The sequence below is a fragment of the Peromyscus eremicus genome, chromosome 8b (genome assembly GCF_949786415.1).
Source record: "Peromyscus eremicus chromosome 8b, PerEre_H2_v1, whole genome shotgun sequence".
NCBI lineage: Eukaryota > Metazoa > Chordata > Mammalia > Rodentia > Cricetidae > Peromyscus > Peromyscus eremicus.
In genome coordinates this window covers 42,153,165-42,179,280 of record NC_081424.1, presented here as the reverse complement: position 1 = coordinate 42,179,280, position 26,116 = coordinate 42,153,165, and the positions used below count along the sequence as shown (strand labels likewise).

Below are 26,116 nucleotides of genomic sequence, written 5' to 3'. Positions count from 1 at the left end.
GTCCCTGAGATGGCTCAGTGGGTCAAGGTGCCTGCCTGCCACCAAGCCCGGCAACCTAGTTTGATCTCCAGGACCCACAGTAGAAAGAAAGAAATCAATCCTAAAAGTTTTCCTCTGATCTTTGTGTGTGTATGTGTGTGTGCGTGTGCGTGTGTGTGTGTGTGTGTGTGTGTGTGTGCGCGCGTGCGTGTGTGTGTGTGTGTGTGTGTGTGTGTGTGTGTGTGTGTGTGTGTGGTACCTAACCCAATAAAATACATATACACACAGAGAGAGACAGAGACAGAGAGACAGAGAAGAAAGAGACACAGAGAGGAGACAGACAGAGGAGAGAGACAGACAGAGACAGAGATAGAGATACTGAGGCAGTACAGTCCACACTCCTTGGACTTGAGAAGACACGTAAATGATTATTGTCCTAGTCTTTCCTTTTTCTTAGATTTGAAACTTCTCAAAGCACAAAGCTTGGAGGAAGGAAAGCTGTGAAGCCACTTAACCCACATGACTTTAAATGGTTAACTTTATGAGCCTATCACTTGCAAACACGGAGCTGTACGTTGCTGACCCGGTGGAACCAGTAGAGAACTGTGAACAGCTTCCTGCCCCTCAACCACAGTGCAAATGACATGCCCTTTAGGTATGTACTGACACTACCAGGTGTGATGATTTCTCCTGAGGCGTCTCAAGGTGGGACAGACAGAAGGGAACATACAAGCTCTGTGAACTGGAAGGGAAGGGTAATAACGTGGGCTGCATATATTTACTTAAATAATGACTAAAACTACCTCAATGTCATTATCACTGTCATTTTTATATGGCTAAAAGTCAGCCGTGACCCCCAAAGCAAGCCAAATATGCACACACCTGGGTTGATGGTTGGAGGAGGTGGAGGTGGAAGGGGCCTGCCCTCTTTAATGGCTAGAGTGCATTGCTTTGCTGACCGAATCGTATTGATGAAATCCTCATGCTGCTGTCTCCAGTTGGATTTCCTCATGGGCTGACCCTGTGAGAAACAAAACCAAAGCAGCATCTACTGCCCCACACTACATACCGAGCCACAGATTTTTTTTTTTTAAAAAATACCTAGGTTTTGAATTTATAGCAAATGGGGTCGTGTAACTGGCAGAGAAAGTTTTTTGTAGAGAAAAAAATTTTCCCCAAGAGAACTATTTTAAAAAGTTTGCAAACTACAGCAATATCGTTTGCAAGTCATAACAGTGACAACACACACACACACACACACACACACACACACACACACACTAAATACAAATCAGAGAAACCATGAAACTTTAGAGAAAGACAGATGCAAAATGAAAGGTGACTTTCTTAAGCTTTTGTTTGGAAATTTCATTTTAACTGATTTATTTGTGGGTGTGGGTGTGTCTAGACCACAGCTCTGGAGGAGTGTAAGGGGACAGCTCTTGGGACTGTTTTCCCACTGTTCTGGTTCCCCGGGGACTGAGCTCAGGTTGTCAGGCTTGGTGGCAGGTATCTTGCTGGTCCCAACGGTAGCTTTCTTACTGGTATTGCATGCACGTGTACAATCTCAACACTGGAGAAGTTGAGGCAGGAGGATTGTGAACTTAAAGCTAGTTGGGCTATGCAGGCAGTTCATGGCCAACCTTAGCTCTACAGTGAAACCTTATCTCAGAGGGTCAGGGAAGCGGGGAGTAACTTTTTTCCCAGACCACTTTCTAGACTGAAAGGCATGCTAATGAAAATGTAAACAGGATTCTTTCAACTACATCTGGAAAGTATCTAAACTTTATTTGGAAATCTAAGTAAGATTATACAGAAAACAGTAAAGGTGGATTATATTTAAATTCCATTACACTGCCTTATCAAGCAAAAAAATGAAACCAGAGAGCCAAGAAACCAGCTTAAATGTACTTTCTGTATGGAGAAGTAAAGAAATCGTTGGCATACCTCGGGCTGAGGCGGCTGACTTACGGTGGGAATGTCAGTTCCCTGCAATCTTTGCTTCAAGGAATCGAAAGGTTTGCGTTTTTTGTTGAAAAGTTTCTTACATATTGGTCCATGTCTTTCCTAGACAAGGAAGGGAAGGGATTGGATTTGGAAAATGTATGATTACAAAGTTTTAATGATGACATACTTAGCCTCCAGGATGGTGACAGGCTAGTGCTTGTAGGATTTAGTCCATTCTCTAATTCTAGGCCACAGTAGAGGAATTCCATCACTCCCCCTAGTCATGTCAGACATAGCTCAATACTGTATTGAGGGAAAGGTAACAAAAGGCGTTTTACAGTTTCCTGTATTTGTGGACCTTTAAGAGGTGAGGTCTAAGCTGGAAATGAAGGTGTGGGCCTCTGTTTTAGTACCAGGGAAGCCCAGAGAATAGGGTTGTGGGTGCAAGACACCCTGGGCCACATAAAGAGACCCTGTCTCAAAAGCAGGACAGCAAAAGTGGGTGAGTTCTTACTGGGAGGATTTTTGGTCACCAGGGGTGTGTATCCTTTCAAGAAACTGTGGACTCAACTCCCTTTCTTCTAATTTTCTTTTGCTTACTGCTTATGAAAGGAAAAGCTTTGCCTCCTTTTATGTTTTTACTGCTACAACCCTAGGACCAAAGCAATGGAGCTAAGTTCTCATGAAATGGCACCTCTAGAACTGAGACAAATGTAATCTTTTCTGTTCATAGTATGACTGTCTCAGGTATTTTGTTATAGTAACAGAAGGTTAAAATAGTAGCTAAAGAGTTTGACTTTAAATTTGATTTTACATCTCAAACTCTAAAAATTAGGCCATGTGCTCTTTATTCCAGTCAGTAGTCTTTAAAATACTCAACTTGTCTAAAGGACAAACTGGAAAACACATAGAGCTCTGCTTGATGTCCCTGCAGAAAGTTACGGTATGGTGGTCTGAATAAGAAATGTCCCTCATGGGCTCAGGGACTTGAGTACTTGGTCCCCATTTGGGGGCATTGTGTGAGGATGCAATGGAACCTTCAGGGGGTGGAGCCTTGCTGGACAAAGTCTCTTACCAAGGGCTGGCCTATTTCCTGTTCATTTAGTCGGCTTCCTCTGTTTAGATACAATGTGACCAGCTAGCTTCCAGCTCCGGTTGCCATGCATTTCCCACCATGCCATGCTTTTGTGGCCACGATGGGCTTTATCTGTCTGGAACTGTAAGCCAAAGACAACCCTTTCTTCCTTTAATTGCTTTTGGTCAGCATGTTTCATCACAGCAACTAATGCAGTTGGTCACAGTGCCTCTAGGTCACAGCATGCACATTTTTGTCCTCGTCCATAATGGCTACCATTTACAAAGTTGCTTTGTCTGGATTCTCAACATGCAGGTTCTGTGAAAATCTCTGTTCCTCCAAGTCATCCATGTAAAACTACAGGGGAGGTTATCAGACCATGTCATTCAGTGTTCTGTACAGCCGAGAGACAGGCTTAGGCGTGAGACTCGGGAGTATGTAAAGCATACTTAGCATTTAGTGATTGCTAGCCAGAGGTACCACCTAGGTCTCAACTCCTCTCAGGGTGCAGCTCCCAGCCAGCAAAGGTAACAGTGTGCTGAAAGACACTGGTAGACACTGGGCTGCAACAGGCCTGTGTGAGTTCCACTGGTAGCTTCAGGGGCTCCAAGCACAGTTTACCCAGAACAGATATTTCACTTCTAAAATTTCCCAGAAAAACAAAACCTACAACCACATGTTGGAGGTCCCTTGTGATCCAAACCCTAAATCTGCAAGTTCAATATACTATCCCATGATCTAAAATACCCAAATGATTACATTATCATCCTAAGAATTCCTTTTTAAAAATTTATCTTTCTTGGCTATCTCCTTACAACACTAGGGTGGTACCATTTGCTTGAAATCCATCCCCCACCACCCCCTGTGCCCCTCAAGTTTGAAATAATCCAAACTTTTGTTCAACTTTAAAGCCTGGGAACTTGACATGCAGTTAGTTCGTATCTGGAAAATTAGATCTTGGAGCAGGCTTGTATCCATGCATTATTTGTTCCAAAGGTTTAAAACCCCCTTGAAATCAGAGAGTTCCGTGTACGTGGCAAGGCAGAAAACAGGACGGTTACAGGACTTGTCAGAATTAGTGACAAATTTGCAGCTTCGAGCCAAGTTTCCAGATGCCTGAAATCCAATGCTCATTCCTCTCGACCAGCTAATTTCCCTGGTGTTTTGGCCTTGAAATTTGAATTTTTGATGCTTAAAGAAAAGGCGGGAGAGCCAGAATCTCTCAAGGGAAGTGGTCTGTGCCAAGACCATTCCATCTGGCATGCTTTCAGGGAGATCGTGGTTAACAGGGTCACTTCTGAACGGAGCATTATCAGGCTGCCTCAGTGTCCTCCGGACCTGGCAGCCATAGGTTATGTACTTCTCCCCCCACCCCTCTCCACATCTGTCTTTAATCTTGGCACCGTTACCTCCTCACTGACTTGACAGTTCATTTAACTCCAATGAAACACATCTACAAAATGTCTTTATGTTTACCAGAACATCTGCTGCAAAGCATCTCCCACAGACTTCACAGGGAAATAGCTTCTGATTGCCATCTGCATGAGATTCAAGAGCACATTATGTTAAGTTTCATGGAATTGCCTGGCTGAGGAAAGACGAGTGACTGTAGGTGACCTCAGTCGCCTGTCAGCCTCACAGTTGTCCATCCCCACCACCTGCTTCCTCCTCCTCAGAAGAGCCTTAACAATCCCACAAGTTTTCTTTTCCTAATATAAACTTCTCTCCTCAACACACAAGTAAATTACACAAACTTGAGGCAAACAGAGTGTAATTATTTGCTTTGGTGGGTAAATGGGGTGCTGAGAGCTATGCATTAGACATAAATACAGAGGTAATGTATTAGCATAAAGTCACAAATTATCTGATGGTGACATCTTTGGGATTCTGCTTAGGCTGAAGATAGACTGTCATTGATGTCTCAAGGAAAACTGGTCCATGCCTTCTCCAGACAAAGGAAAGTGCTCTCTAAGGGTCTGGAGAGGTGGCTCGGGGGGAATGCTCTTGCTGGACAAGCATGAGTGCCTGATTATTGATCCCCAGTACTTAAATAAATGCTAGCATGGTGGCCTCCATCTGCAGCTCCAGCACTGGAGGGAATTAGATATGCAGATCCTGGGGTCTCACTGGCCATCCAATCCAGCCAACCAGCAAGACTCAGGTTCAAGTGAGAGACCGTCAATAAAATGAACAGTTAAGCAAGACATATGACCTCAACCTCTGGCCTCTCTACCACAGGCGTGTGCAAGCATGTGCATACACACACACACACACACACACACACACACACACACACACACACACACTTAGATAATGAGGAAAATTAAGTACTGCTGGAAGATGTAAGTCAAACAAAAACTGAGTTTCTAGCACAGGACTAACAAATCTTGTAAGAAATAATTAAATATGTTGAAAGGAACCCTACATGGGCCCAACATAGAAAAATGATAGAAAATAGGAAGATACATTTCTAAGTTAGAAAATTAATTACTTTAAAAGAAGTTAGAGAAAAACAAAATATTAGGGACTGCTAAGATTTCACTTTTTAGTACTTCTTTTCAGTTAGTCTGAATTTGAGTACGTAAAGTTTTTTTTTTTTTTTTTTTTTTTTTTTTTTTAAGTTTCAGGTCTAAGCATAGGGGTCTTACACTGAAATAAAAATATGGCTTTTACATAGACAAGGAGGGACATCTTGGAACACTGTGGTCCTCAAGGGAACCAGCACAGAGCTGTGGAGGACTCACATGACATACTTGAAGATGGATAGGGGTGTGTTAATTTAAAAATTGGGATGGAGATTTAAACAGGGGAGGAAGGAGAAAATGTACCGAAGACTCTCCAACAGGACGAGTTTTTTTGGGTGAGGGTGGGGAAGTGATAGAAAGATGAATGCTTGGGGACAATGCTACGTGTACAGGCAGGAAGCCAGAGAAGACAGCGGGTCTGTGGATAGAACTAGGGAGTTGAAAAAAAAAGTGCATCTGGGGAAGAAAAATGACCCAGTCTGGGAACTACCGAGTTCAACAGAGCTGTCCAGCCAGCAGGATGGAAATGAGGGAGGTCAGGGTGAGGGACGCAGATGTAGGTTTTGGGGAATGAGGTAAAGCAGGACACTGCCAGGGACGAAGTTGTGGAAAAAGCTGTGGAGAGAGGATCCTTAGGGAAACTTCCACTTAAGGCCAAGAAAATGATGGTGATAAGCCAGGAGAAGCAGAGAGCAGGGCCATGGAAACCGACAGGGGAACCATGTGAAAAAGGGAGATCTGCTTAACAGGAAGCAGATGGCAGGGTGTGCAGACGCTGTTGATTTAAACAATTTCTTCACAGGTCTGCTAATTGGTATTGTGTTCTCAGCACAGGCCATCCACCTCAGCCCACAGGAATACTCCCCCTCCCATCCTTTCGGCTGTCCGCAAAACTGGGTCTTAAAAAAAGTAAAATTTTCAGCAAAGCTACTCTCCCCCCTCAACTTGTTAATAAACACTTGGTTCTAAAACTGTCATTCCCCTGCAACATTACTGAAGGTAATGTTCTTATTCGTGTTATAGTCATATTTATTTGGTTCTCTCCACGTCTAGGTTATTTCACCGGCTCCTCACAGCTACCTTCTAAGACAGGGCTGGTGCTGTTTTCACAGAGAAAATGGAGGCTGAAAGTTAAGTGACTTCTCAGTCCACAAATTCCAAGTGGTAACCCTGAGATTTGAACCCAAGTTTCTGCCTCTACAAAGGATAGACTAAAATTCAAGTATAGGTTTATGATGTCCCTGTTAATCAACGAAGGATCTGGAAACCCTCAGAAGACCAATGATTTTTGGCTTAAATCAGTGAGTTTTAGTGAGTTCAAGGACTTTAAAATAAAAGATATGACCCAATTAAAAACCTGGATATGGATGGACCACTCCATTCTGAACAACATTCAAGTTGGAAGCTTGTCTTTAATGAATGAAGAGAGTATCTTCCTCAACAGCTGAATCACACATGAAGTTCAAGGTCTATACTGTCATACTCTGTACTGACTCAAATCGAAGATTTGGTCCATACAACCTTAAAAGAACACTTTGAAACAAGCAAAATACCCTTCAATGAGCAAAAGGCTACATGAACTGTGGAGTACCCATACGTTGGAACACCACACAACAATAAAAAGGAATGCTATTGATCCATGCGACAGCTGAAAAGGATCTCAGTGCTGAGTGAAATAAAGCCAAGTTACATTCGACATGACTCCATTTGCAAAATATCGTCAAATGTCAAAATGACAGAGATGGAAATTAGACATTAGATTCTCAAGCTGTAGGAATGGTTGGTGCGTGGAGGCTGGATGTGAGACGGTAGGATGAGAACAATCTCCCTTTGTGTGAAGAGGTTTGGATCTTTGCCAAAGGAGGGTAGTGGTTACATGTCAAACAGTACCGAGCCAAGAGCACACATTAATGACATTTACTGGTTCGGATATTGTAGTGCAGCTGTTCAACAAGAAGCTTGGGGGAAAGCTGGGTTAAGGGTGCAAGAGATCCCTTGGCTATACTGCCACTTTTTGCAAAGCTATGCATATTCTGTCAAAAGGAAACATTTAAGTAGGAGTGAGCAAACCATGATCTGTGAACACACCGACACAGAATGTTTTTGAAGATGAAGTATTATGGTTGTGCCCCCACACTCATTTTCTTATAGCTATTGTTGCTTTCACACTATCTGCAGTTGTACAGCTTTGATAGGATACATGACCTGGAAAGCAAAAAAAGCATACTGTGTGGCCATTCATGAATATGGGTTGCTGACTGATGAATGAGAATACACCAATTAAAAATACGTTTGTAATGCCAACACTTACGAGGCAAGAGGACTTGAGCTCAACTCTGACCAAGACTACAGTAAGAGACTTAAAAAAAAGCAGTCAGGTTTGGTGGCACACAACTTTAACTCCAGCACTTGCCTTTAATCCCAGCTCTTGTGAGGCAGAGGCAGGAGGAGTTTGAAGCAACCCTGGTCTACAGATTGAATTCCAGGACAGCCAGGGCTACACAGATAAACCCTATCTAGAAAAACAAAATAAAAACACATAAACAAACAAACCAACCAAAAACCCCTTGAAATCAACCAAGCAACCAAAAGGATTTGTGAATTACATGTAGACAAAAGAAACAGAGTTTGGCGATGGTGGTGCACGCCTTTAATCCCAATACTCGGGAGGCAGAGGCAGGAGGATTTCCCAGAGTTTGAGGCCAGCCTGGTCTACGGACAGCCAAGGCTACACAGAGAAACCTCGTCTTGAAAAAAAAAAAAATCCTATCTATCTATCTATCTATCTATCTATCTAAATAAATAAACAAACAAACAAACAAAATCAAAACCACAAAAACACAGTAACTACATTTGAGTGGTAAGAATAAAAATGATAATCACTTTCTAATTTCCTTTTTTGCTTTCTTTCTTCCTTTCCAAATGTGCATCGCTATTCTAAAACTCAGAACCCCTTCAGGCCAGTGCTGTAGCTCTGCACTGACACTAAGGTGGAGGTCCTTCTTGGTGAGCTCAGATACAGAAACACAAGCCAAGAATGCAGCTTGTAAGCATAACTCCTCCCATGGCAGAAGGCTTCCAGGATTCACTCAGCACCTTGCTCGCTGACATGTGCACACAGGTGCACATACTCTAGAAGCTGAAGTCAGAGCTGGGGGCTGTTTAGGTCATCTCTAAGACACCTCAACTAAGAGTTGCAAATGCTGCCTTCAGAGGTAGGTTTGGGTTTCTAGTTGGTTCAAAGATAAGGAAGCTGTGTTAAAGGGTATAAGTGGTTTAAAGAAAAAGGGGGTAATGTTTGGTGTAAGACTGGGTAGTTAATAAATGAGTAGGGGGAAAATCAAGCCTAGAATAGATCCTGAGGCTACTTGCTTCTCTGTTCTCTTTCTTATTCGCACAACAAGCACGTGTTTGCATATGACATATTTTACCGTAACTAACTTCCTAGCTCACAACTCACTCACAAAGCACTGGAATCCTTATGTTTCTGCCCTCTAACTAGGCCAAACAGGCAAGTTAAAGCAAACCACTGTCAACATGTAAAAGCAAAAACAACATGGAATATGTGAATAGGGGTTAGGGTTTGGGGTTGCTCTCCACTGAGGTGATAGAATGATGTCGCAATGCAGGCTTTGGATCCTACATGTCTATACAGTGCATCAAGACAGCACCCACAAAGGGCCCCAGCAGTGAAGACACACAGACTTATAATACTACAGAAGTATCTAATGACAAAGCTTTGAAACCAATCCAGGACAATGTTCAAACAAGACTAATCTCAGTAGGCAGGGCCAGTGACCCGAGTTCAGTTCCCGGAACCCACATAGAGAACCAACCCCACGAAGACGTCTTTTGACTGCCTTGTGCACAGTGGCATGTGCATCTACACATACAATAATCAAGCAGATTTCTCAGTGCCCACTTGGGATGCTTTCTCCTTGCTTACCCTTATGAATGGATCATTGTCCTGGCCCAAGTTTAAGCCATTCTTTCATGAACCATCTCACCCTGTGCCCATCCATACCTATGCCGTTTCACACTAGTCACTAAATGCCAGGCGCTAGCTTGGCCAGCAGGGTAAAGTGGTAAGCAAAAGGTTTTGCTCTCCAACCTTTCCCTAGTCAGAGAGGATCCTGAGAAGCAGCCTTGTACATCAGTGCTACAGAGAGCACAAAGCAGGGGACGAGGGAGTGCCAGGGAGGCGGATGTGCTTTTAAAACACATACTCTGGAAATCATCGAAGGAAGGTAACAACTGAGCAAACTTGAAGGCTTATCTAAAGACTATAGGGGAGCAGTGAGCACGCAGGTCCTCATCACAAGTGGTGCTTGTCACAATGATGGCATCAGCACTTATCTGTGCTTCTGAACTGTCTCCAACCAAGTAGTTCTTGAAGGCAAAATCCCTCTTATCTCTGTGAACTCCTATCATTCAGCATGGAGCTGATATGTTCAGTTTTCAACACCATTTACAGAGAACTAAAAACTGAGGATTTGGGGGTGTGTTTGGGGGAGGGGGTGGTTTTCAGGTCTGGGGTGTATACGGAGAATTTGCTAACAAATCCTAGTAATTCATTAAAGTCACCACAGAACTGTTCTCCGGAATAGAATTACAGTCTTTAAGCTTTTAAATTCATCAGCCCCCATAGCAACATGCATCTCAAGAATCACAGCCGAGTTGCATTCTCTTATTTATAAGAGATGAATTTGAATAGGACCAGACCAGAGTGACATCCTGTGCCCAAGACTCTTGAAGGCTTCGAGACTCTTCTGTGGAGATGGTCAAAATGATAAATGGCCCATCCACTTAGGATTTTTATTCCCAATATTCACGTCAAACATCAACTAACTCTGCAGGTTGGCATTTAAGCACACACTCAGTAATGCTACATTTCCTCAATGACAAACCGTATGTACCTTTTTATTTTTACTTTTGGTTGTTAAGTTTTAACAGAATACAATTTCGGAGTTTTTCACAACTCTAAAAGAAATACAGTAATTTAGATTTAAATGAATAAAACTTAGAACAAGGTGATCCCCATCAGCCGTGGGAAAGACTCAATGAACTAGCAGGTGGTAAGACTGGTAAACATCTGGCCATCAAGTGCAGCTCACCTGCCACAGCTGGCCTTGCCTCAGCCATTTTCTTCTTCCCTCTGACCAACGGTGTCCACACTGGTCAGGGGCAAATGGGCAAAGGTCAGTGAGAAGTCACAGTTGACCAAATAATGAACATTATGATGGAGTCATTGCCTAAGCCTTGAATCAGTCTCTAGATGTCCAAACAGGAACAACTCCTCCAATCCTGGACACTTCTGAGTATGTATTTTAGTAAGTTGTGGATGGTCCAAACACTAAACAACAAACTTTCTAGGTTACAATGAAGTAGTAAGTATTCCTGATCGCTCCAGCTATGCTCTTCCTAAATCCCAAAGGGAAAAAGCCATCTGCTCCCAGGGCAGGAAATCCCAACCACAACTGCAGTGCTCATCTTCACAGTCCTTTTGAAAGGGTCGTTTTGTGGACACGGGAAAATCAGCTCTTACCCGTGGAATCTTCTCAGGAACAGTCTTCTCACCACTGAGAATAAACTCAGCATTTCAAAACTGAGCTTAACCAGACCACTCCTCTACAGACGGCAAATTAAACCATGTAATTCCCGAGAAGGCGTGGAGAGGTTTCAAAGAAATATTTGAGAACATCTGCAAAGAACAACTTTGACAACCATACAAATAAATGAACACACTAATTCTGTGCATGTTATAAAGACATTTTCCTTTAATTTAGCCAAACATTTTACCTTCATGAAGTCACTTATTTCAGAGGAAATATAAGCTTACAATAAACTCAAAACATTATAATAGTTACAAGGTAGCTGACAAAAGAACTTCATTTGAATAAAAATACAAATATTCTACTTTTCTCAGCTATTTGCATATAAAAATGATAGGGACAAGTTTATCTCTCTTAAGATCCTGATTAATTATGGAGCATAATGTAGACCACCGAAATGGAAATATAACTTATACTGAATGTTCCACACCTATAGCTTTAGACCCTCAATGTTCTTCTTCAAGTTCAGCAGCTCTTTTTCTTGCCTTCTTTTCTCCAGTTTGAATGCTAGTTTGTTAGCTTTCTTTTCAACTCTTCGTTCCTGTAAAGAGGACCCCAGGTTACATGTGTATACAAACTCTGTCCACAGAAGAGCACTTCCACCACGCCCTCCCAGCAGTTCTTTACAAGCCCCACATCACAGGGCAGTTACCTTCCGCTCCTCTCTGATGGCTTGCTTTCTGGCTCTTTTATCCTCTTTGCTTTCATTGTGGGGACGCGGCTGGGTTGACACTTTGGGTAGATCACTGCTATTGATCATCTGCATGCGTTCAACCTGCTTTGCTGTGAGTCCTTTCTTAGGTAAGACATTGAGAGGTATGCCCGTTTTAGAAGAGAGGTGGATTTGTTTGGGCTGAAGCAAAGAAAAAAGAGCACTAGTTATTTGCCATTCCTATTCAAAACAGCTCACTAATGAATGATACACTGTTGGTGCTTTCCCTAATGGCAATGCCACCAACAAAGGGTTAGTTACTGCAAGAAAAGGACATTAAGGATAAACTTTTATTTCTAGGTGTGTATCTGCATGAGTATATGCCATATGTATGGGTGCCTCTGGGGGCCAGAAGAGGGTGTCAGATCCTTTGAGCTGGAGTTACCACCTGATGTGTGTGCTGTGAACCAAGCTGGGTCTTCTGAATGAGCAGGCAGTGATCTCAACTGTTGAGCTACCTCTCCAGCCCTGAAAAGGTACTCTAACAAGCTCCAGATGTCAGTACTTACCTTTGGTTCATATCTGATAAGCTGTGGATGGTTGTACAAATTGGAGTATGTACCTGGAAAAAGATCATGTGTCACTTAAGTACACTGTAAGTTCAGCAAAGCACCATACAGTTCACACCACGTGCCGTCTCAGTGTTTTTATAGCGCAAAATCACATTAGAGCCTCTCTGAACACCATTTTGAAATTATTTACAACTCAATAGCAGAATAGTCATATTCTTTCTAAGCCTTTCTCACAAATTCCCTAAGAGTTGAACTTCTACTAAAATATATCTACTTTCCCCCACACTTTAAATTACTTTCATACTTTTAGCAGCTGAGTGGACAATAAGCTACTTACTACAAATGGATTCGCAATCCCACTTCTCTTTGGCTTCCTGAAGAACTACAGAAACAATCTCTTCCTCTTCAGATTCATCAAGCTCGTTTGTTGGCAGATCTTGATCCTCAAAAGGCTCAAGAGTATTCAATTTTACACAACTTTTTTGTGCATTTTATAAAATGAAAACATGATAAAGAAAACATTAAATTGCATGTCACTAAAACAGCTCCAGAGACAAGAGCAATTTTAAATCCTACTCCTGTGCCTCTCATGCTCCTGGTACATGTCACCATACCCAGTCCTGCTCCACTCTCCCAGGGTTTGCACATCTACCCAGTCCTGCTCCACTCTCCCAGGGTTTGCACATGTACCCAGTCCCGCTCCACTCTCCCAGGGTTTGCACATGTACCCAGTCCTGCTTCACTCTCCCAGGGTTTGCACATCTACCTAGTCCTGCTCCACTCTCCCAGGGTTTGCACATCTACCCAGTCCCGCTCCACTCTCCCAGGGTTTGCACATCTACCCAGTCCTGCTCCACTCTCCCAGGGTTTGCACATTCATTTGCTCTGCTGACAAGCACATCAAATCTAGCTGTATCTGTACACGGTTCCACATCACACAAGATGGCAGATTCCCTAAGACGAACACCAGCTGCTCATCTATCTCTCCAAAGTATGCAGAGAATTCACTTAAATCCTATGGCGCCTTTCGTGCTGTGGGATCTGCATTCTGTAGTGTTTCATGGTACTAGACCTGTTAGCAGATTTTAATACAGCAGCTTCTCTCAGATAAGAGGCACTTTGATACAGACGCTGACTGAGCAAATACTTCACTGGTGAGCTCTGCTAATCCACTGAAGGAAAGCTTATCTATTAGCCATAACTATTCACATTTCGGAACACCCACCATTTCAGAAAAAAGAAGAAAGCAGACACTTCTAAGTTATGACTCTTCAGCCTGAGGCCAGAAGCCCTTGTTATTTCCCCACTCCAATGACTCTTTGTACCTTATTTCCCACTTTAACCTTAGCTACTACACCATGATCTCGAGTCAATCAGTTAGACTTTGACACCCCCCAACCAGTCACTTGAAGGTAGGAAAACAAAGCAGCTAAAGAAGAAGAGCTGTCATACTTCTCTGCCTTCTCCTTATAGTAGTCATTCAAAACTTCCTGCAACCGACTGCTGTCTACTTGAATGGAACCTTCCAGTTCTGCGTTATCCAGAGCTCCAATTTCAACATCATCATATTGTTCATAAAACTTGAATACAAACAACAAAAAAGATGCCATGAAAAACATACCAAGAATTAACTATGTATTTTTTATATTAACCTGACTCCTACATAGTATTCCAGCACTACTAGAAGCTTCCAGCTATCATTACTGTATCAGCAGAGAGGAAGCACCACTGACAATGGCATAGAAGACATTGTTTTAAAGATTTATTTTTATGTTTATTAGTGACTGCATATATACACTCGGACCAGTGCATTCAGAGGCCAGAAAAGGGCCCAGGATCCTCTAGAGCTAGGACCCAAACTCAGATCCTCTGCAAAAGCAGCATGGACTCCAACCCCACAGAAGACATATTTTCAGAGACACACAATTAGTCTGAAAACAGCCTTCTATTTAATATTAAAATAAAAAGTAGTTATTCTACTCAGATTGGAAAGTAAAATGCTGTGCAGAGATCTTTGCCTCAGAACACTTTAAAGATAATTTTGCATTGCTCGGTGATGCAGACTATGATCACGCTGTTGAGGGAGCCTACTGTATAAATTCCACTCTTGTTCAGATGCTGTTAGCACTGTTATGCATTATCCTTCCATCTTGATGAGTGAGGTGTTTGTACTGAACAGTGGACCCCTCTTGACAAGAAGAGAAGAGTTTTGTGATACTTTAGCAAATTTGTACATTCTGTAATCTTGAAAGCACTACTTCATTTGCTCACTACTGACAAGAACACTTCAAGTCCTACCACATGCCAGACACTACTACTTTAGGGACTTGGATGTACACATGAGAATCTCTGCTCGTGGAGAAATCACACCCTAACCCAATACAAACTTGTAGATGATGTACATAAATCAGCACATTAGAGATAGTGTCAAAGGTAAAGAGCTACAGGATAGAATGGGTGAGAGAACCTGTGTGGATAGTCCACACTGTGCTGTAAACCAGAGCTGGCCTGCCACAGGCGTCAAATCTGCTGTACATGCGGTTTTAAAGTATCTCACAGTCTAATTTTTTGTTTAGTGTTAGTTATATATGAAGAAATAAATAATGGAATTTTGTTGATGCTAAGCCAGGCAACTCTTAGGAAAATAGCAAAAGTCTGCCGATTATGGTCATATGAAAATACCAGAAAGAGATGTTAGGATGTTTGACCAGTCAACCCTTGGGCCCTATACAGGCTCTTTCCAGAATCCAAACCAGGGTGCAGCTCTGATCAGTCTTAATGCGACAGGCAGTTCCTGAAAGGCTTAACTCTGGTTCCAATCTCTTTTGCACAGGGAGACAGAACTCAGTGGCATTTCTTAGGGATCTCACCTTCTCGAACCTCTCATCATGTAGCGTCAGCTGCTCATTTCTCCTCATGACCGAGGAGGTCATAGAATACTCTGTGAAACGGCTTTTAGTTTCCTCTTCCCAAAACAGGTGTTTTTTGCTGGCTTCCTGAGGTGACGCAGGGGCAGATCTGTCCCCTCCTTCTGACAGTGGGCCTGCAGAGCTGCAGTCATCACCGCTGCCTTCCTCACTGTCCATGTCTTCCCACTCATTGTCATCTTCACCCGCAGATTCCCTAGAGCCAACAGGTCACAAGTCAGCTGTCGAACCCCCTGAAACGCTGACAGCAACTTCACACAAGCCCAGAAGCCACTCCTGAGGGCTGGCTCTAGAGGAAGCGGGACTAGAAACGGTATTGGACTAATCTGGCATGGTAGGCAAAGCAACCAGCCATCAGGAGTCTGGGATTTTAGCACCACTTCCTCAGAGTATGTCTCAAATTCAATTATTTTCTGCTCTATACAGCTATCTCAGGCCACATGTTCTCAAAACTCTAACTCCTAGACTGTGGTTAGCCCCCCACGACAGAAGCACCACACATACGGCAAACCCGTCCCCTCTTCTCCTGTCGGTTGATTGGCCTGAAGAATAAAGTCATCTTCAAGGAGGTTATCTGGATCATCAAAGTCAAAATCATCATCAAGAGCAGCAACAATGTCAGGATCAAAATCCAGTCGAGGCCCTGAAAGGACAAGAGAAAGGGAGCAAAATATGTATCTTGAATGCCAGCATTCAGGAGTTCAAGGTCTACCTCAGTTTCACCGTGGGTCTGACCCCAGCCTTGACTACATGCGACCATTGCGGCAAAGAAAACAGAACAGAAACCTCAGGTCCCTGCACTCCCCCACAGGGGGGGTAAGGGGTGAACCAAGAAAGCTCGGTCTATATAGACTTTATACAATCTGATCTACTTATATACTTCAGATAAAAGAAAGACTAAAAAATTGTAAGTACAGTTTAGATAGAATGAAAAAACCCACTCTTCATCAATATTCACTAGTAAAAGCACTTCCATTATCAATCTATTCTATTAAATTTTTTTAAGCAAAACTCCTAAATTTTCACCAGCAGAAAGAATCCAGGTTTCAAATTCATTTATTAAAAATAAGTATTTGGTGACTTTTACACTTTCACAAACTTGAACCACAAAATTTTAATAACTCCCAGCTGGTTTCTTCAGCTATGTAATTTCATTTAATAAAATGAACTCAAGAAAAGTTTCCAGTTCAAACCTTTCTTTGACAAGGCTGCCAATAAGGTCTGCTATGCTGCCCCCCTCCCCACTCTCCAGCTGCATTTTTATTCATCTTTTCATGCTCTCCTGGGATGCTAAAATGGACACACTGTCTGGTATTACATTCCCTCAGTGTGTATGCAGTCAGTGCTGTCTGGAATATCTTCTTTCCCAGCCCTCTCTCCTTCCTTCCACCTGCCTTCTAAAGAAAGCAACTGGTCCCGTTCACAGACCCCTTCTGAACAAACAACCCCAAAGCAGCAAATCAACTCTGCTATTCTCTTGAAAGTTTTGCCCAGCTTCCCAGGCCAGGGCTGGTGCTCCTAGAAATTTATTCTCCTGTGTCCCAAGTATAACACTCCATGTAGTTTCTTTCCTACAGACAGAAAGTCTCTCAGGTTGTGTTTTATTGTGGTTTAACTTAATACTCTACTATACAACAACCACCCTGTAAAGTAAATTACTGAAACAATGTTCTAAGGGCAAGTGTTGGTTAACTTAGGAAAAAATACCAACTACTACTTCTGTCAACCTTTGTTTTAACTTACTACAGTAGCAGTACTGCAAGTTTCCTTTAAAAATTACTTCTTCAGTTTATCTTGAGTGAATCATACCATAGATTTCTTCGAAATACTTACATGGCATTGTTCAAAATGATAAAGAATACTGATCATTCCTATTATCTTCGTAAGAGAGCATATGAACATTAAATTTCCCTTACTAGATTCTCACATTTTTTTCCAAATGAGATCTATAAAGACATAAGAATTTGATGCATAATACAAAATGCTGCTGGCCATGCTCTCTCTTCATGTTCTATTATTCGAATTCTACATTTATCTTGATTGTTTCAATAAACTCTCCACTGTCGATGGAAAAATCCTACATCCTTGTGTTTCTTTTTGCAAAACACAAATTTACTCAAATGAAAACTTAAAGAAGTTAAATTTTTTCCTTTTGGCTATGAGCCTCAGCCTTTAATAGCTGAGCTACCATGAACTACAACCACAATGACCAGCAGAGCAAGATATACCCAACGATGCAGTAGTGGTACTTGTATTTTTGGGTAACCAATAGCCAACCAACTAGACTTAAGACACACTTTAAAAGGAGAAAATTTATGTCTAGTACTATAAGCCTAGTCAATTACCTATGACTGCTGAGGTCACAGACCCCAGAGGAGAACCGATTATTTCCACATTCCTAAACCAGTATAATTCTCAACTGCATTACAACTGCATAAATACCCATTCTTAAATCCACAGATAGATGCAGCTCCCACCCCTCACCAAAGAGGCCTCTTACTGCAGTAGACAAGAGACCAACACAGAAAGCCACAACTGTAAACGTAGAGAACTACTGACTGTGGGGTGGCCGGACAACACAACCCCTACAACTAAGGCTCAAGAAACATCACGAAGGGGAGTGGAAAGATTTTAAGAGCCAGAGGTCCAAGATGTCTGTTACAAGACAGTATCTTCTATACAAAGGGAGTTGCACCCATGGAATCTTAATCATACTGCCACCTAAACAAGACCCATACAAAGAGAACACCAGTTGACACTCCAATGTAGATGGGTGGACAGAGGAATTACACAAGGCCCCCACACCTAGATCAAAAGTTACAATTGATAGACACTGAGAGAGAACTGGTCTCCTCCAGGGACAACCTTCGATAGGTTACCCAATCCCAAATGGTCATCCTTAAACACACATATGAACAACATTAAATGGACCCAGCAGGCTGTATTTATATATACACATATATGAACAATACTTAAAGCAGTCATGAAGGTGAGAGAGAGAGAGGAGGATGCAGGGGAAGAGAGTGCTTGGGGTGGAAATCATGTAAATATGGTACTCATGTATGAAATTTTCCAATGACAAAATAAATGTTTAAAAAAAAGTTAAAACTCACCTGAAACTGGAGCTGCTTTGTTTAACAATCCAACATCTTCCTCAAACTCTGATGCAAACACTGATGAAGGCAACTTAATTCCAGTGCTCTTAAAAAGGAAATGAGGGTTATTCAGCAAATACTGCCCAGCCATTGTACTGGGTTGAAGAGCATCCTTCCAAAATTCATATCCACTCAGCCTCAGGCTGTGACCATACCTGAAATAAGGTTTGCTTTGGTTTATTCCCTATGAAACAATAAATTTACTCATTACTTATAACATTAAGGTTGAGATCATATGGACCTTAACAGCTGATCAGCTGTCCTCACGAATGGATTCAGCCATTCATGTGACTAAGGAGTAACAGGTTCACAGTGATCTGCTCTGAAGGTCAGTGGGACAGGTGTCTCACACATTCTATGTGAGGACCTTTACTACCTTAGGTCTTCTGTCAGCAAGAAGGCCACAACCATATGTATTCCCTTGATCTCGAACATGAGTTCAGTGGTCAGCTTGCCCTCACATAAAGGGGTTCAAGAGATGTGGAGATGGAGATATGTAGACTGGAGTGGGGCACCCACAGGTCAGGGAACTCTGGAGACAGAGTGCTGGCAAGCTTTGGAAGTAAGAGTTAGATGAGTAACGACACAATTTCCTTGAGTCCCCAAAAAGGAACTGAGCCTGCCAAGAACTTGGTTTCGGAGTTCTGGCCTCCAGACCTCTGCTGTAAATCAGTTTGTAGTGACTTGTTAACAGTCTCAGGAGGCTGTTACCATTACATCCTTGGATCTCTAACCCATGTACTAGCACACATTCTCAACACTCCAGCACCACCCTAACTGGGACCTTTCAAATATTTCATACCGTTCTTGTATATGATTCTACTTAATCTCCAAACTGTTAGCATGAACATTTTGTGAAAAACAGAAGCTCAACAAATGAAGAGCTAATGCCTGAGATCAGTCACTTTGGTTTTGATCCACACTTTACAACTCTACCTGCCTGGAGTATCAAAACTAATACATTTTTTTCTCTTTACACTAGTGATAATATCCCATGGTCCAGTAATGGTATAGCCTCTCTTGCTGTCTTAACTTGCTGCAGGCAAGGAACTCAGTGTGTAGACCAGACTGGCCCCAAACGCAGAGATCCTCTTGCCTCTGCCTCCTGAATGCTGGGAATGTAGGCATGTGCCACCACACCAACCATTTCTTATTTTTAAAACAAGTCTGAATTGGGGTTTTCTGTTACTTTGAACAGAGTATTCAATATCTTGTCCTAATCAACAACAAAATTATTTAAAAAAATGGTTAAAACAATTAATTTATGTTTTAGATTTTTTTTTAAGGTTACAGTTATTCCTCTTAAAATTCTGACACTAAAGAGGATTTACTAAATTTACCTATGGGATTTTTTTCAAGTCTTGAAAAGTAGTCACAGAATCAAATGAATGACAGTTTCAATAATGATCACTTTCCTTTTTATACAGGTATGTTTATTGTAATAGTTGTAGTAACTCCCAAGTACACTGTCACTGGAAATCAAGACGAGCTGAGGCAGTCACGTGTACACCACCTCTCTGCACTGTGTTACACTCTGTTCCGATGCTGTGCTCAATTCTTCTGACAAATTTAAACTTAAAAAGTGCTTTAAGCACCATTTTTACAGCAAACTCCGTGGCACCTAAGCCATTTCTTTTTAGGTTACCATGTCCTATACTGCAATATGGATCTTTACATGCGTATATCAAATGACTCCTTTATTTTCAAATAATGTTACTTCTCTGTCTGCATAAACACAAATGAATGGCCCACTAGACAGCCTTATTTTGTTTAAAAAAAAATAGTAATTACTCTTCCCCTAAATGAATTAGGGATTAAAAGCTAGAGCCAGGCGGGGGTGGTGCACATCACCTTTAATCCCAGCACTTGGGAGGCAGAGACAGGCGGATCTCTGTGAGTTTGAGGCCAGCCTGGGCTACAGAGTGAGTTCCAGGAAAGGCGCAAAGCTATTGTCTCGAACCCCCCCCCCCAAAAAAAAAAGGATTAAAAGCTATCCTTTCTCTGTTGTGTAGAATTCATGTTGACCAATGCTATGACTTTACTAAAACCTGTCTTCCCAGGAAGAGAAAGCAGGACAGTCCTCTTCTCCCTTGGTGGGACACAAAAGGGAATGAGCAGTAAGTACCCTGCTACTGATTTGACAGCCTAGAGGAGAGACAAGAGAAGCTGGTTCTGTGGTGGTGCCATGTGGGGCCTTACAAGAGAAAAGGAATTGATGAGCTGCGGTTATTGTCTTTCTTCAGGACAACGCCCTAAAACCTGACTCTTTCATCTCCTCAGCAATGCACTTTGCCCTGGGTGAGTTAAGATCTTGTCTTCTGAGGAAAGAAATGCCCAGGCCTTCAGAGGATTCGGAAATAAAAGGAAAATTAGGGTCCTCCCCAACCCTCCCCCGACCCCCGCCATCTCTCGTTTGGTTGATAACCCCAATGAAAGTCTTTTCCTTCTTAAAGGGCCAGGTGACTAAATAAAGACAAAATAGCATGCAAAGGGGAGTACTGGACACAATAGGCACTTGTATGAGCAGCACTAGGTGCAGATAAACATGCTTGTTTGTATTTAAAGGGTAAAGTATAATACAGTGGCCTGTCCTTTTGTTGAGAAGATTAACAGTCATTTCATTACAACCCGTTCATGCTGTTCTCTCCATGATTACCTTGCAGCTTCCACAAAAGTGTTAAAAGATGTAAAAATTTCACACCTAGAACAGTTTATGATCAGGAAACAATGCTAGAATGCAGAATGTCCTCTGCTTTTCTTCTATGGAAAATGCTACCTGACGACTCAAAGTTCTAAACCTGACAAAAAGCTGTTAATCTTGACACCTGCCCACCAGAGAAGGGGCCTATGATTTCCTAAGGGTTCAGATATACACACATCTACACAATCTTAGGCAGCCATGGCATGTCTGCATTCCTCATACTGACACTATTTACTGCCCCACAGTTAAAAATGTCTTCACTCATTTAAATTGCCAAGAAAGCTTACGGAACATAACAAGGTTTCTTCTCGCTCATCGCTGTCGTACGTGCTGAAGGCGGTGCTGGGAATAAGCTCTGCGGGCCCCGATGGCTCCTTCAGGTGTTGCAGGTAGTCATAGTCATCATCGAAAAACACCCCATATTTCCTCTGTTCTGCTCGTCTTTCTTCATCATTTACCTCGAATAACAAGATGGAATTAGCGATCCTGCCATGGATAAGATGAGGATCCTTACAAAGAGCAGGAGTTAGAGGGCATACAAATAGTGGCTGGCAGGACTCACACAAGCAATTTTTGACAACTACCAAAACTAGAGCATCCAAACCAAAGTGCTACGTAAAATTAAAAAAGGGAATGAAATCAAGCCAGGCCGAGGCAGACCTCTTGAACCCATGAGTTAAGACAAGGCTAAACAATGCAAGACCTTGTCTCAAAAGACAAAGTAAAACATGAGACCACACACAAAATGCGAATGAAAACAATTCCTTCAACTAGACAGTTCTGTACAATTCCAGGTTAAAAAAAAATATGTAAGGCATACTCAAAAATGCAGCTGGAGGGTTGGAAGAAAAGATCTGGGGACTTTGGGAGTATGTATAGTTTCTTGGTTTTTTTGTTTTGTTTTTTCCAAGACAGGGTTTCTCTATGTAGTTTTGGAGCCTCTCTTGGAACTTGCTCTGTAGACCAGGCTGGCCTTGAACTCACAGAGATCTGCCTGCCTCTGCCTCCCGAGTGCTGGGATTAAAGGCGTGCGCCACCACTGCCCAGCAGTTTCTTGTATTTATAAGAAAAGAAAGCTTTTTTCGTGGTGCATGGGAGTGGGATGTTGGTGGCTTTTTTTTTTTTTTTTTTGGTTTTTCGAGACAAGGTTTCTCTGTGTAGCTTTGGGCCTTTTCCTGGATCTCGCTCTGTAGACCAGGCTGGCCTTGAACTCACAAAGATCCACCTGCCTCTGCCTCCCGAGTGCTGGGATTAAAGGCGTGCGCCACCACCGTCCAGTGTTGGTGGCTTTAATAAAAAGCTAAACAAAGGCCAATGCCCCATAATATTTAAAACATTAAAGAAAATAAATGTTTTAGTGAGTGTTTTGACTATGTGTGTACGCACGCCTGGTACACGCAGAGGACAGAAAAAGGCAGCAGATCTCCTGGAAGGGTTTTAGAGATGGTTGTGAGTCTTCATATGGGTGCTGGGAACTGACCCTGGGTCCTCTGCAAAAAAGTGCTCTTAAGACTCTAGCATCCTCTAGCATCCTTCAATACTTTTATATCACCCATTTCAACAAGTGTATGCTAACATAAACCATCCTTTTCAAGACTCCCTTAGGATTCCCAAAGCTATTTCATGAGTTCAGATGTTTTGTATTTCAACAGATAAGTGACCAGGAGTTTGCAAAAATGCAAACTGAAGACTACTGAAACATGGCAGAATCCCAAGAGAAAGCAGAGACCGAGCATATGTCCATAGGCTAAATAACACTGCACAGCACTGTAGACTGCAGTCTAGTGAACTTTACTAATATTCTGTAAGATCTCTTTACTTAATAATCTCAAAGATGCTTTATCCTCTTAATCAAAATAAATACACAATATCAAACGTCAGCACATAGATTGGAACCTGAGTCACAGCTCATTTCTTAGGGGACCAGATTCTGAGAGTATCAACTGATTATTAAAATCTCATAGAGATTGGGGGTATAATTCAGAGGTGAAGTGCTTGCTGGGCATGCACAAAGCCCTTGAGTTCCATCATCAGGGCTACAAAACTACCATACATCCAAACACTTTGTGGCTACAAGGCAGGACCTACCTTCTGGGTGGGCAACAGTACCCTCTGGGGTGCAGTTTCATCTGCTGCTAAAGGATCTCGCTGGCTCCGGTGGACCAAGTGGAAAGACACAGCTTTCTTCTTCTCTATAAAGGGCTTTTTCTTTCTGTGAGGCTACAAATAATCAGGAAAGGTCAACAAAACAGAATCCCCACACAGGGAACAATTCCAAAAGTACATATACCTGTGGAAGTATGTAAAGGGTGAACATTTTTTTTTTTTCAGATCTGCATATCTAAGCCAGACAACAGTCCGGGTGTTCTGTAGAGACCATACTTAAACCTCTCCAGCAAACACTGATTGGGTACCTATTCTGTGAGACACCTAACAGGGGGTAGGACAATCTGAGAAACTATCCGTTCTTAGCAAGTAAGTCATCAAACAAATGACCTTAGTGAATAAAAATCAAACATAGTGGAGTGCAAATGCCTTAAATCCTTTGTAATAAGTGCTCTGGGAGGGTTCCCCCGAAAAGTTGAGCCAGCCAGACAAGTAGCTTACCACAAGAAAATGTAGAGGAGACAGACACTTCATCTACTAACTAGTAAATGAAACCAGGACACAGACAAGTAAAGTTTAGACTCATTACTCCTTGATACACTTTTTATTTACTCTTCAAAACAATGGGTTTTCAAATCGAGATGCCCACCAAGGTACCTATGAGTACCCCGGAAGCAGGGGGCGGAGCTTCTGTAAGTGTCACAGGGACTGAGTTAACTTTAAGCCGTCAGAATTGTAAACTCCCGGGGTCCTGCGGAAGGGAAACCATCTCGTCTCCTTCCAAAGTGCACCCAGGGGTGAAGCTCAGAAGGTGACCGGTCTCGGGACACCAAGCCGCGCAGCCAGTGGCCAAGCCAGCCGCCGAGAGCTGCAAACCCAGACATAACCGGAAGCCGCCGGCTCCCGCCGGGACCACCGCGGCTTTCTCACCATGATGGAGCAGGTACTCGGTCTCCGGAACCGCGAAAGCCGGTCCGCGGCTCACCGGTGTCTGCCGGTCGCGCCACACGTGGGTACACAAGTCCGGGACAGCACGTCACACCGCAGCGTGGCCACGGGCCAATCGCCGGCGAGCTGCCGGCCGGCACCCGGAAGTTGCGTAGCCCGCGTCGCCTCAACGATCGCGGGAACTCCCGGGAGGCGGGGCTAGCTGGACTCCCTGAGTGGGCGGGGCTTCCCTGGGAGGCGTTCTCCTGGTGCTGGACGGGACACGCCCACCTAACCCGAAGGCTACCTGAAGGCCAACTTCTGGTCCGAACACCGGGAGGATGCACGAAATGTCATCATTGAAGATTATTCCTTACCTGTTACCAGCTGAGATCAAAACAAAACAAAACTAACTTTGTACAAGTTCACAGAAGGAAAGTGGCCACTTCCCTGGCTTCTAGAACAGGAGGAGAAGGTCGCCTAGCAACATGCAACCAAGGCCTAGCTCTAATAAGCAGAGCCAGAAGTCAACAGGGTCTTCATTTTACACCCTTTGATGGACTACCTCCCACTGTCCCGTTAACACAGTCCCTAAGACTGTTGGTTTTAGGGGGCATTTTTGACGTAGTAAAGTACATTCTGAAGCTCTCATGATTGCATATTTTCTTTTCTTTTCTTTTCTTTCTTTCTTTCATTTTGATGTAGTAAAGTACACTCTGAAGCTCTCATGATTCCATATTTTCTTTTCTTTTCCTTCCTTCCTTCCTTCCTTCCTTCCTTCCTTCCTTCCTTCCTTCCTTCCTTCCTTCCTTCCTTCTTTCCTTTCTTTCTTTCTTTCTTTCTTTCTTTCTTTCTTTCTTTCTTTCTTTCTTTCTTTCTTTCTTTCTTTGATTTTTTGAGACAGGGTTTCTCTGTGTAGCTTTGCGCCTTTCCTGGAACTCTGTAGCCCAGGCTGGCCTGGAACTCACAGAGATCCGCCTGCCTCTGCCTCCCGAGTGCTGGGATTAAAGGCGTGTGCCACCACCCCAGGCAATTGCATGTTTTCTAAAATGAAAACTAATAATCCAAAGGGGGTTCTTTTTGAGACATTGTCTCATGTAGTCCAGCCTCTTGTCCCACCTGCTATGTAGTTGAGAATGACCTTGAACTACTGATCAGATCCTCTTACCTTCACCACACCAATGATGGGTATGTGCTATTCATGTGCTGAGGACTGAACCCAACCAGGGCGTCATACAAGCTAGGTGAGCACCCTACCAGGTGATCTATGACAACATCTCCATCCCCCAAGTTGTTGCTCACGTATTTTATGGTGGCTTAAGCAAACAGGCTATAAGTATAATTTCTTAGGAAGATTTCCATCAGGTGCTGGAGCAAAGAGTGATGAAGTCATTCAAAGTTCTAACAGTCAACGTTTTCTCCAATTTGTGTTTCTGGCATCCTTTTCAATGTCTGAGTTCTGTCAGAATGTCTCCATAATTATAGCCAAAATATTATCACCCTAAATGTTTGTGGGCTACGTCCTTTTCTACAAGAAAAATAATAGAAATGGTGTAGGTTAGGACCACAATCTTTGTCAAGAGAAAATGCTTTGTAAAGCAGATTCATCATTTAACATACCTTTAAGCTGAAGAACCATTATTATTTGTTATTTGAAAATAAGATTCATGAAGGTACCACTTGCTTCATTTCAGTCTGTTTTATTTACTACTGTGTCTACTTCGTGGTACATACACCTAATAAACATTTGTTTATATGGCTTAATGATCTGACATTTTACCTGCAGAACCTATTTCTCACACTGACACTGCCAGAAAGGTGCTATTGTGGTCATCTTCCTAAAAACCAAAGTTTCCCAAAGAAAAGAACCACACCCGTGTTGAAGATTCTACAAGGCTAAATGACTGATGGGAATTTTGTGAGTGTGGAAAGTTGGAA

The 26,116-nt window shown here is 42.7% G+C and overlaps 2 protein-coding genes across 3 annotated transcripts in view; both read right to left on the bottom strand.

The window, feature by feature from the left end:
- The window catches only part of Zc2hc1b (zinc finger C2HC-type containing 1B), a 52,501-nt gene extending 41,347 nt beyond the window's left edge, over positions 1-11,154 (bottom strand). For both annotated transcript variants that reach the window (XM_059272730.1, XM_059272729.1), the window contains exons 1-4: positions 10,641-11,154; positions 4,478-4,539; positions 1,927-2,046; positions 862-1,000 (exon numbers count right to left, since the gene is read on the bottom strand). In XM_059272730.1, the coding sequence (XP_059128713.1) occupies positions 862-1,000; positions 1,927-2,046; positions 4,478-4,539; positions 10,641-10,668 (349 nt within the window). In that variant the 5' untranslated portion in view covers positions 10,669-11,154. The remainder of the gene's footprint in view (positions 1-861; positions 1,001-1,926; positions 2,047-4,477; positions 4,540-10,640) is intronic.
- Positions 11,155-11,274: 120 nt separating this feature from the next.
- Positions 11,275-24,572, bottom strand: Ltv1 (LTV1 ribosome biogenesis factor). The gene is made up of 11 exons (XM_059272728.1): positions 24,182-24,572; positions 23,234-23,365; positions 21,433-21,603; positions 18,403-18,490; positions 15,794-15,932; positions 15,233-15,485; positions 13,815-13,942; positions 12,700-12,839; positions 12,360-12,412; positions 11,791-11,991; positions 11,275-11,679 (listed from the first exon to the last, which is right to left on the bottom strand). The coding sequence occupies exons 1-11, from the start codon at positions 24,182-24,184 to the stop codon at positions 11,569-11,571; spliced, it is 1,419 nt and encodes a 472-aa protein (XP_059128711.1). The 5' UTR covers positions 24,185-24,572; the 3' UTR covers positions 11,275-11,568.
- Between the last annotated feature and the right edge of the window lie 1,544 nt (positions 24,573-26,116).

Excerpts from the sequence above, each read along its gene's own strand:
- Ltv1 (XM_059272728.1), bottom strand. Across the intron at positions 13,943-15,232 it reads ATGATGAGAGGTTCGAGAAG|TTTTATGAACAATATGATGA; the intron begins GTGAGATCCCTA and ends TTTGTATTCAAG. Across the intron at positions 11,680-11,790 it reads CCATCAGAGAGGAGCGGAAG|GAACGAAGAGTTGAAAAGAA; the intron begins GTAACTGCCCTG and ends TCCTCTTTACAG.